The sequence below is a fragment of the Oncorhynchus mykiss genome, chromosome 3, assembly GCF_013265735.2.
Source record: "Oncorhynchus mykiss isolate Arlee chromosome 3, USDA_OmykA_1.1, whole genome shotgun sequence".
In the NCBI taxonomy this organism is placed as follows: Eukaryota; Metazoa; Chordata; class Actinopteri; order Salmoniformes; family Salmonidae; genus Oncorhynchus; species Oncorhynchus mykiss.
In genome coordinates this window covers 10,559,877-10,572,376 of record NC_048567.1, presented here as the reverse complement: position 1 = coordinate 10,572,376, position 12,500 = coordinate 10,559,877, and the positions used below count along the sequence as shown (strand labels likewise).

Below are 12,500 nucleotides of genomic sequence, written 5' to 3'. Positions count from 1 at the left end.
ATTCCTCAGGCCTTATCCCCAGTTCAACATCCTTCATTCATCAGGCCTTATCCACAGTTCAACATCCCTCATTCATCAGACCTTATCCCCTGTTCAACATCCCTCATTCCTCAGGCCTCATCCCCTGTTAAACATCCCTCATTCCTCAGGCCTTATCCCCTGTTCAACATCCCTCATTCATCAGGCCTCATCCCCTGTTCAACATCCCTCATTCATCAGGCCTCATCCCCTGTTCAACATCCCTCATTCATCAGGCCTTATCCCCTGTTCAACATTCCTCATTCCTCATCCGCTGTTCAACATCCCTCATTCATCAGGCCTTATCCCCTGTTCAACATCCCTCATTCATCAGACCTTATCCCCTGTTCAACATCCCTCATTCATCAGGCCTTATCCCCTGTTCAACATCCCTCATTCATCAGGCCTTATCCCCTGTTCAACATCCCTCATTCATCAGGCCTTATCCCCTGTTCAACATCCCTCATTCCTCAGGCCTTATCCCCTGTTCAACATCCCTCGTTCATCAGGCCTTATCCCCTGTTCAACATCCCTCATTCCTCAGGCCTTATCCCCTGTTCAACATCCCTCATTCATCAGGCCTTATCCCCTGTTCAACATCCCTCATTCCTCAGGGCTTATCCCCTGTTCAACATCACTCATTCCTCAGGCCTTATCCCCTGTTCAACATCCCTCATTCATCAGGCCTTATCCCCTGTTCAACATCACTCATTCCTCAGGCCTTATCCCCTGTTCAACATCCCTCATTCATCAGGCCTTATCCCCTGTTCAACATCCCTCATTCATCAGGCCTTATCCCCTGTTCAACATCCCTCATTCAACAGGCCTTATCCACTGTTCAACATCCCTCATTCATCAGGCCTTATCCCCTGTTCAACATCCCTCATTCATCAGGCCTTATCCCCTCTTCAACATCCCTCATTCATCAGGCCTTATACCCTGTTCAACATCCCTCATTCATCAGGCCTTATCCCCTGTTCAACATCCCTCATTCATCAGGCCTCATCCCCTGTTCAACATCCCTCATTCATCAGGCCTTATCCCCTGTTCAACATCCCTCATTCATCAGGCCTTATCCCCTGTTCAACATCCCTCATTCCTCAGGGCTTATCCCCTGTTCAACATCACTCATTCCTCAGGCCTTATCCCCTGTTCAACATCCCTCATTCATCAGGCCTTATCCCCTGTTCAACATCACTCATTCCTCAGGCCTTATCCCCTGTTCAACATCCCTCATTCATCAGGCCTTATCCCCTGTTCAACATCCCTCATTCATCAGGCCTCATCCTCTGTTCAAGATCCCTCATTCCTCAGGCCTCATTCCCTGTTCAAGATCCCTCATTCCTCATTCCTCAGGCCTAATTCCCTGTTCAATATCCCTCATTCCTCAGGCCTCATTCCCTGTTCAAGATCCCTCATTCCTCAGGCCTCATTCCCTGTTCAAGATCCCTCATTCCTCCGGCCTCATCCCCTGTTCAAGATCCCTCATTCCTCAGGCCTCATTCCCTGTTCAAGATCCCTCATTCCTCAGGCCTCATTCCCTGTTCAAGATCCCTCATTCCTCAGGCCTCATTCCCTGTTCAAGATCCCTCATTCCTCAGGCCTCATCCCCTGTTCAACATCCCTCATTCATCAGGCCTCATCCCCTGTTCAACATTCCTCATTCCTCATCCGCTGTTCAACATCCCTCATTCATCAGGCCTTATCCCCTGTTCAACATCCCTCATTCATCAGACCTTATCCCCTGTTCAACATCCCTCATTCATCAGGCCTCATCCCCTGTTCAACATCCCTCATTCATCAGGCCTTATCCCCTTTTCAACATCCCTCATTCATCAGGCCTTATCCCCTGTTCAACATCCCTCATTCCTCAGGCCTTATCCCCTGTTCAACATCCCTCGTTCATCAGGCCTTATCCCCTGTTCAACATCCCTCATTCCTCAGGCCTTATCCCCTGTTCAACATCCCTCATTCATCAGGCCTTATCCCCTGTTCAACATCCCTCATTCCTCAGGGCTTATCCCCTGTTCAACATCACTCATTCCTCAGGCCTCATTCCCTGTTCAAGATCCCTCATTCCTCATTCCTCAGGCCTAATTCCCTGTTCAATATCCCTCATTCCTCAGGCCTCATTCCCTGTTCAAGATCCCTCATTCCTCAGGCCTCATTCCCTGTTCAAGATCCCTCATTCCTCCGGCCTCATCCCCTGTTCAAGATCCCTCATTCCTCAGGCCTCATTCCCTGTTCAAGATCCCTCATTCCTCAGGCCTCATTCCCTGTTCAAGATCCCTCATTCCTCAGGCCTCATTCCCTGTTCAAGATCCCTCATTCCTCAGGCTCATCCCCTGTTCAACATCCCTCATTCATCAGGCCTCATCCCCTGTTCAACATTCCTCATTCCTCATCCGCTGTTCAACATCCCTCATTCATCAGGCCTTATCCCCTGTTCAACATCCCTCATTCATCAGACCTTATCCCCTGTTCAACATCCCTCATTCATCAGGCCTTATCCCCTGTTCAACATCCCTCATTCATCAGGCCTTATCCCCTGTTCAACATCCCTCATTCATCAGGCCTTATCCCCTGTTCAACATCCCTCATTCCTCAGGCCTTATCCCCTGTTCAACATCCCTCGTTCATCAGGCCTTATCCCCTGTTCAACATCCCTCGTTCATCAGGCCTTATCCCCTGTTCAACATCCCTCATTCCTCAGGCCTTATCCCCTGTTCAACATCCCTCATTCATCAGGCCTTATCCCCTGTTCAACATCCCTCATTCATCAGACCTTATCCCCTGTTCAACATCACTCATTCCTCAGGCCTTATCCCCTGTTCAACATCCTTCATTCATCAGGCCTTATCCCCTGTTCAACATCCCTCATTCATCAGGCCTTATCCCCTGTTCAACATCCCTCATTCAACAGGCCTTATCCACTGTTCAACATCCCTCATTCATCAGGCCTTATCCCCTGTTCAACATCCCTCATTCATCAGGCCTTATCCCCTCTTCAACATCCCTCATTCATCAGGCCTTATACCCTGTTCAACATCCCTCATTCATCAGGCCTTATCCCCTGTTCAACATCCCTCATTCATCAGGCCTCATCCCCTGTTCAACATCCCTCATTCATCAGGCCTTATCCCCTCTTCAACATCCCTCATTCCTCAGGTCTTATCCCCTGTTCAACATCCCTCATTCATCAGGCCTCATCCCCTGTTCAACATCCCTCATTCATCAGGCCTCATCCCCTGTTCAACATCCCTCATTCCTCAGGCTTTATCCCCTGTTCAAGATCCCTTTTTCCGCAGGCCTCATTCCCTGTTCAACATCCCTCATTCCTCAGGCCTTATCCTCTGTTCAACATCCCTCATTCATCAGGCCTCATCCTCTGTTCAAGATCCCTCATTCCTCAGGCCTCATTCCCTGTTCAAGATCCCTCATTCCTCATTCCTCAGGCCTAATTCCCTGTTCAATATCCCTCATTCCTCAGGCCTCATTCCCTGTTCAAGATCCCTCATTCCTCAGGCCTCATTCCCTGTTCAAGATCCCTCATTCCTCCGGCCTCATCCCCTGTTCAAGATCCCTCATTCCTCAGGCCTCATTCCCTGTTCAAGATCCCTCATTCCTCAGGCCTCATTCCCTGTTCAAGATCCCTCATTCCTCAGGCCTCATTCCCTGTTCAAGATCCCTCATTCCTCAGGCCTCATTCCCTGTTCAAGATCCCTCATTCCTCATTCCTCAGGCCTCATCCCCTGCTCAAGATCCCTAATTCCTCAGGCCTCATTCCCTGTTCAAGATCCCTCATTCCTCATTCCTCAGGCCTCATTCCCTGTTCAAGATCCCTCATTTCTCATTCCTCAGGCCTCATTCCCTGTTCAAGACCCCTCATTCCTCAGGCCTCAATCCCTGTTCAAGATCCCTCATTCCTCAGGCCTCATGCCCTGTTCAGGGTCCCTCACTCCTATGATCCCCAGTTCATCTCAGCATAGCATTTGCCCCCGTTCCCATCATGACCCAACAAGTCATCACCATCTCAGTACCCCACCATATTCCCTCAGCCAGTCCCAATTCATTCCCTCCCCCTTTCCCTTGGCCCTAACCCTCCAGTATTTGCAGATCTGTAAGGTGGAAGCAATATGGTGGAAGCTCTAACACAGAACTGCTGATACCTATCCAGACCTTACAGATCTGCAAACATCAAATGGTTAGGACCAAGGGGTAGGTGTAGGGAGCGTCTTGCCTTACCCTTTGACCTCCATCTTCCCCTTTCTCCTCCCCTCTCCTTTTTACCCCACCACACCTTAGACCTTCCCCAAGTCTCCCCTCACTCTCTACATCCTTCCCCTTCCTCCTCCCCTGTCCTCACCGTCTCCCTTCCTCCTCCCGTCCTCCCTTATCCTCCCCATCTCACACCCTCCTTCCTCCTCCCCTCCTCCCCTGTCCTCACCGTCTCTCTTCCTCCTCCCGTCCTCCCTTATCCTCCCCATCTCACGCCCACCTTCCTCCTCCCCTCCTTCCCTGTCCTCACCGTCTCCCTTCCTCCTCCCGTCCTCCCTTATCCTCCCCATCTCACACCCTCCTTCCTCCTCTCCTCCTTCCCTGTCCTCACCGTCTCCCTCCCTCCTTCCTCCTCTCATCCTACCTTGTCCTCGCCGTTTCCCTCCTTCCTCCTCCCTCCCTTGTCCTCGACGTTTCCCTCCCTCCTTTCTCCTCCCATCCTCCCTTTTCCTCACCATCTCCCTCCCTCTTTCCTCCTCCCCTCCTCCCCTGTCCTCACCGTCTCCCACCAGCTGCAGCAGGGCCAGGTCGAGGGGGCGTTTCCAGCGGGAGTTCTTGTGCAGGGCGATACCGTAGCCTGTGGTGGCAAATACCTTCCCAGAGCCTATGGTCATCACCTTTGACAAGCAAACATCAATCAATCAATCAAGCAAGCAACTACTCACTCAATCACTCACTCACCCAACCAATCAACCAAGCAATACATCACATTTTGTATTGCTATTTTCACAAATGCAATTTTCACAAAGTGACAGCAATCCGCTATCTAGCTGACAATAAAACACAATAAAGGAGTAAATAGATAGAATACATCAAGTCAAACTTGTCTGGTCATCACCTTACAACCCTCGTCTTTCCTGGCCATGTAGTTCAACACAGCTGCATCGTAGATAAAGGCATCCAACTTCCTGTAGAGAGAGCGGGGGAGTTAAAGAGTTTATAGAACAGGGGGATGGAGTAGAGAAAGAGAAAGGCAAGAGTTGAGAGAGTGAGAGAGATCTGAAGTTAGAACGAGAGAGAGGGAGAAGAGAGAAAGGGAGAGAGTGCTAAAGAGAGTGAAAAGTAAAGAAAGTAAAAGAGAAAGGGGATGGAAGGTGGAGAGAGAAGGATTTATACAGTACTGTGAGAAAAGAGATGGGAGGAGAGAGAGAGAAGGATTTATACAGTACTGTGAGGAAAGAGATGGGAGGAGAGAGAGAGAAGGATTTATACAGAACTGTGAGGAAAGAGATGGAAGGTGGAGAGAGAAGGATTTATACAGAACTGTGAGAAAAGAGATGGGAGGAGAGAGAGAGAAGGATTTATACAGTACTGTGAGGAAAGAGATGGGAGGAGAGAGAGAGAAGGATTTATACAGAACTGTGAGGAAAGAGATGGAAGGTGGAGAGAGAAGGATTTATACAGTACTGTGAGAAAAGAGATGGGAGGAGAGAGAGAGAAGGATTTATACAGAACTGTGAGGAAAGAGATGGAAGGTGGAGAGAGAAGGATTTATACAGTACTGTGAGAAAAGAGATGGGAGGAGAGAGAGAGAAGGATTTATACAGTACTGTGAAAAAAGAGATGGGAGGAGAAAGAGAGAAGGATTTATATAGTACTGTGAGAAAAGAGATGGGAGGAGAGAGAGAGAAGGATTTATACAGTACTGTGAGGAAAGAGATGGAATGTGGAGAGAGAAGGATTTATACAATACTGTGAGGAAAGAGATGGAAGGTGGGGAGAGAAGGATTTATACAGTACTGTGAGGAAAGAGATGGAAGGTGGAGAGAGAAGGATTTATACAATACTGTGAGGAAAGAGATGGAAGGTGGAGAGAGAAGGATTTATACAGTACTGTGAGGAAAGAGATGGAAGGTGGAGAGAGAGAGAGAAGGATTTATACAGTACTGTGAGGAAAGAGATGGAAGGTGGAGAGAGAAGGATTTATACAATACTGTGAGGAAAGAGATGGAAGGTGGAGAGAGAAGGATTTATACAGTACTGTGAGGAAAGAGATGGAAGGTGGAGAGAGAAGGATTTATATAGTATTGTGAGAAAAGAGATGGGAGGAGAGAGAGAGAAGGATTTATACAATACTGTGAGGAAAGAGATGGAAGGTGGAGAGAGAAGGATTTATACAGTATCTTGAACTCCAAGATCGCATAGCAGTTCAGACGTCTTTTGTCCTTGTCGTGTCCTGTATATATATATATATTTACAACTTTTTTCACATACATTTTATTTTTATTTTCCATCAACTCATCTTCAAAACACTCTCCTGCAACCCGCCTCACCAATTTATATTTATAAAAAAGTATTATTTACCTAGATCTGTAATCCTCCAAGAAGCTAGCCAGAAACTCCAAGAAGCTAGCCAGAAACTAGCCAGAAGCTAGCCAGGAGCTAGCCCAGAAGCTAATCCAGAAGCTAATCAGAAGCTAGTTAGCTTCTTTACTGGCAAATCGTTAGTATTCAGCTAACCACAGTTTGTGGTCATCAGCTATCCTTTAGCTCGAAAATCTATCGAAAATCTATCGCCAGTTTTGTACGGCGCAGCGCGGCTCGGAACGGAACATACCGGACCAATTTTTCTCTCCATGTCCCTGGATTTCAACTGCTCTCTGGACATTCATACCCGGATCTCACAGCTAGCTAGCTGCTATCCGTGTGACAATCGGCTTTCGTCGATTCCGGAGCAAACATCAATTATTCCGGTGCTAGCCAGCTCCGTCAATCACTCCTGAGTTCCATCATTCACTCCTGGGCTGCAGTCACCTATCCGGACCCGTTTTACTGCCTACGCGGAGCCCCACCGGGCCTTCACAACTGGACTGCCGACGTTATCTACCTGAAGGAGATCCGGCTGGCTCCTCCGTCGCGACGTTACCTGAACGCCCATCTGCGGCCCGCTAACCGTTAGCTGTCTTACCGGCTGCTATCTGAATAGACAATCGGACAATTTATTTATTTTTATTATTATTATGTTTTCTTCTCGGGCCTCTATAACTATATATATTGTTCTTATTTTTGTTGTTGTTGTGTGATTTGGATTAATCCTCTCTACCACACGGAACCCCACTAATCTACTGACCGAACGCAAGAGGTGGCTAAAAACATACCTCCATCCTATGCTAGCTTGCTACCGATGGCCTGGCTAGCTGTCTAAATCGCCGTGACCCTCAACCAACCTCTCCACTCACTGGACCCTTTTGATCACTCGACTAAGCATGCCTCTCCTTAATGTCTTGTCCATTGCTGTTCTGGTTAGTGTTTATTGGCTTATTTCACTGTAGAGCCTCTAGTCCTGTTCACTATACCTTATCCAACCTATTAGTTCCACCACCCACACATGCAATGACATCTCCTGGTTTCAATGATGTTTCTAGAGACAATATCTCTCTCGTCATCACTCAATACCTAGGTTTACCTCCACTGTATTCACATCCTACCTTACCTTTGTCTGTACATTATACCTTGATGCTATTTTATCGCCCCCAGAAACCTCCTTTTACTCTCTGTTCCAGACGTTCTAGACGACCAATTCTTATTGCTTTTAGCCGCACCCTTATTCTACTCCTCCTATGTTCCTCTGGCGATGTAGAGGTGAATCCAGGCCCTGCAGTGCCTAGCTCCACTCCTATTCCCCAGGCGCTCTCTTTTGACGACTTCTGTAACCGTAATAGCCTTGGTTTCATGCATGTTAACATTAGAAGCCTCCTCCCTAAGTTTGTTCTATTCACTGCTTTAGCACACTCTGCCAACCCGGATGTTCTAGCTGTGTCTGAATCCTGGCTTAGGAAGACCACCAAAAATTCAGACATTTTAATTCCAAACTACAACATTTTCAGACAAGATAGAACTGCCAAAGGGGGCGGTGTTGCAATCTACTGCAAAGAGCCTGCAGAGTTCTGTCCTACTATCCAGGTCTGTACCCAAACAATTTGAACTTCTACTTTTAAAAATCCACCTCTCTAAAAACAAGTCTCTCACCGTTGCCGCCTGCTATAGACCACCCTCTGCCCCCAGCTGTGCTCTGGACACCATATGTGAACTGATTGCCCCCCATCTATCTTCAGAGCTCGTGCTGCTAGGCGACCTAAACTGGAACATGCTTAACACCCCAGCCATCCTACAATCTAAACTTGATGCCCTCAATCTCACACAAATTATCAATGAACCTACCAGGTACCTCCCCAAAGCCTTAAACACGGGCACCCTCATAGATATCATCCTAACCAACTTCCCCTCTAAATACACCTCTGCTGTCTTCAACCAAGATCTCAGCGATCACTGCCTCATTGCCTGCATCCGTAATGGGTCAGCGGTCAAACGACCTTCTCTCATCACTGTAAAAAGCTCCCTGAAACACTTCATCGAGCAGGCCTTTCTAATCGACCTGGCCGGGGTATCCTGGAAGGATATTGACCTCACCCCGTCAGTAGAGGATGCCTGGATATTTTTTTGAAATGCCTTCCTAACCATCTTAAATAAACATGCCCCATTCAAGAAATTTAGAACCAGGAACAGATATAGCCCTTGGTTCTCCCCAGACCTGACTGCCCTTAACCAACACAAAAACATCCTATGGCGTTCTGCATTAGCATCGAACAGCCCCCGTGATATGCAGCTGTTCAGGGAAGCTAGAAACCATTATACACAGGCAGTTAGAAAAGCCAAGGCTAGCTTTTTCAAGCAGAAATTTGCTTCTTGCAACACTAACTCAAAAAAGTTCTGGGACACTGTAAAGTCCATGGAGAATAAGAACACCTCCTCCCAGCTGCCCACTGCACTGAAGATAGGAAACACTGTCACCACTGATAAATCCACCATAATTGAAAATTTCAATAAGCATTTTTCTACTGCTGGCCATGCTTTCCACCTGGCTACTCCTACCCCTGTCAACAGCACTGCACCCCCAACAGCAACTCGCCCAAGCCTTCCCCATTTCTCCTTCTCCCAAATCCATTCAGCTGATGTTCTGAAAGAGCTGCAAAATCTGGACCCCTACAAATCAGCAGGGCTAGACAATCTGGACCCTTTCTTTCCAAAATTATCTGCCGAAATTGTTGCCACCCCTATTACTAGCCTGTTCAACCTCTCTTTCGTGTCATCTGAGATTCCCAAAGATTGGAAAGCAGCTGCGGTCATCCCCCTCTTCAAAGGGGGGGGACACTCTTGACCCAAACTGCTACAGACCTATATCTATCCTACCATGCCTTTCTAAGGTCTTCGAAAGCCAAGTCAACAAACAGATTACCGACCATTTCGAATCTCACCATACCTTCTCTGCTATGCAATCTGGTTTCAGAGCTGGTCATGGGTGCACCTCAGCCACGCTCAAGGTCCTAAACGATATCTTAACCGCCATCGATAAGAAACATTACTGTGCAGCCGTATTCATTGATCTGGCCAAGGCTTTCGACTCTGTCAATCACCACATCCTCATCGGCAGACTCAACAGCCTTGGTTTCTCAAATGATTGCCTCGCCTGGTTCACCAACTACTTCTCTGATAGAGTTCAGTGTGTCAAATCGGAGGGTCTGTTGTCCGGACCTCTGGCAGTCTCTATGGGGGTGCCACAGGGTTAAATTCTTGGACCGACTCTCTTCTCTGTATACATCAATGAGGTCGCTCTTGCTGCTGGTGAGTCTCTGATCCACCTCTACGCAGACGACACCATTCTGTATACTTCCGGCGCTTCTTTGGACACTGTGTTAACAACCCTCCAGGCAAGCTTCAATGCCATACAACTCTCCTTCCGTGGCCTCCAATTGCTCTTAAATACAAGTAAAACTAAATGCATGCTCTTCAACCGATCGCTACCTGCACCTACCCGCCTGTCCAACATCACTACTCTGGACGGCTCTGACTTAGAATACGTGGACAACTACAAATACTTAGGTGTCTGGTTAGACTGTAAACTCTCCTTCCAGACCCATATCAAACATCTCCAATCCAAAGTTAAATCTAGAATTGGCTTCCTATTTCGCAACAAAGCATCCTTCACTCATGCTGCCAAACATACCCTTGTAAAACTGACCATCCTACCAATCCTCGACTTTGGCGATGTCATTTACAAAATAGCCTCCAATACCCTACTCAACAAATTGGATGCAGTCTATCACAGTGCAATCCGTTTTGTCACCAAAGCCCCATATACTACCCACCATTGCGACCTGTACGCTCTCGTTGGCTGGCCCTCGCTTCATACTCGTCGCAAAACCCACTGGCTCCATGTCATCTACAAGACCCTGCTAGGTAAAGTCCCCCCTTATCTCAGCTCGCTGGTCACCATAGCATCTCCCACCTGTAGCACACGCTCCAGCAGGTATATCTCTCTAGTCACCCCCAAAACCAATTCTTTCTTTGGCCGCCTCTCTTTCCAGTTCTCTGCTGCCAATGACTGGAACGAACTACAAAAATCTCTGAAACTGGAAACACTTATCTCCCTCACTAGCTTTAAGCACCAACTGTCAGAGCAGCTCACAGATTACTGCACCTGTACATAGCCCACCTATAATTTAGCCCAAACAACTACCTCTTTCCCAACTGTATTTAATTTATTTATTTATTTTGCTCCTTTGCAACCCATTATTTTTATTTCTACTTTGCACATTCTTCCATTGCAAAACTCCCATTCCAGTGTTTTACTTGCTATATTGTATTTACCTTGCCACCATGGCCTTTTTTGCCTTTACCTCCCTTCTCACCTCATTTGCTCACATTGTATATAGACTTGTTTATACTGTATTATTGACTGTATGTTTGTTTTACTCCATGTGTAACTCTGTGTCGTTGTATCTGTCGAACTGCTTTGCTTTATCTTGGCCAGGTTGCAATTGTAAATGAGAACTTGTTCTCAACTTGCCTACCTGGTTGAATAAAGGTAAAATAAAATAAATAAATAAATAAAAAAACTGTGAGAAAAGAGATGGGAGGTGAGAGAGAGAAGGATTTATATAGTACTGTGAGGAAAGAGATGGGAGGAGAGAGAAAGATTTATACAGAACTGTGAGGAAAGAGATGGAAGGTGGAGAGAGAAGGATTTATACTCTACTATGAGAGAAGAGATGGGAGGAGAGAGAGAGAAGGATTTATACAGAACTGTGAGGAAAGAGATGGAAGGTGGAGAGAGAAGGATTTATACAGAACTGTGAGGAAAGAGATGGGAGGAGAGAGAGAGAAGGATTTATACAGTACTGTGAGGAAAGAGATGGGAGGAGAGAGAGAGAAGGATTTATACAGTACTGTGAGGAAAGAGATGGGAGGAGAGAGAAAGATTTATACAGAACTGTGAGGAAAGAGATGGAAGGTGGAGAGAGAAGGATTTATACTCTACTATGAGAGAAGAGATGGGAGGAGAGAGAGAGAAGGATTTATACAGAACTGTGAGGAAAGAGATGGAAGGTGGAGAGAGAAGGATTTATACAGAACTGTGAGGAAAGAGATGGAAGGTGGAGAGAGAAGGATTTATACTCTACTATGAGAGAAGAGATGGGAGGAGAGAGAGAGAAGGATTTATACAGTACTGTGAGGAAAGAGATGGAATATGGAGAGAGAAAGATTTAAACAGTAGTGAGAGAAAGAAGGATTTATACAGTACTGTGAGAAAAGAGATGGGAGGAGAGAGAGAGAAGGATTTATACAGTACTGTGAGAAAAGAGATGGGAGGAGAGAGAGAAGGATTTATACAGTACTGTGAGAAAAGAGATGGGAGGAGAGAGAGAGAAGGATTTATACAGTACTGTGAGAAAAGAGATGGGAGGAGAGAGAGAGAAGGATTTATACAGTACTGTGAGAAAAGAGATGGGAGGAGAGAGAGAGAAGGATTTATACAATACTGTGAGGAAAGAGATGGAAGGTGGAGAGAGAAGGATTTATACAGTACTGTGAGAAAAGAGATGGGTGGAGAGAGAGAGAAGGATTTATACAGTACTGTGAGGAAAGAGATGGAAGGTGGAGAGAGAGAAGGATTTATACAGTACTGTGAGAAAAGAGATGGGTGGAGAGAGAGAGAAGGATTTATACAGTACTGTGAGAAAAGAGATGGGAGGAGAGAGAGAGAAGGATTTATACAGTACTGTGAGAAAAGAGATGGGTGGAGAGAGAGAGAAGGATTTATACAATACTGTGAGAAAAGAGATGGGAGGAGAGAGAGAGAAGGATTTATACAGTACTGTGAGAAAAGAGATGGGTGGAGAGAGAGAGAAGGATTTATACAATAC

At 46.7% G+C, this 12,500-nt stretch overlaps 1 protein-coding gene across 1 annotated transcript in view; it reads right to left on the bottom strand.

The window, feature by feature from the left end:
- Window positions 1–12,500, bottom strand: part of LOC110520829 (glutamate receptor ionotropic, NMDA 2D) — a 173,299-nt gene that overhangs the window by 32,680 nt on the left and 128,119 nt on the right. Inside the window, exons 13-14 of the mRNA XM_036963819.1 lie at window positions 5,135–5,204; window positions 4,796–4,913 (exon numbers count right to left, since the gene is read on the bottom strand). Coding sequence (XP_036819714.1) covers window positions 4,796–4,913; window positions 5,135–5,204 — 188 coding nt within the window. The remainder of the gene's footprint in view (window positions 1–4,795; window positions 4,914–5,134; window positions 5,205–12,500) is intronic.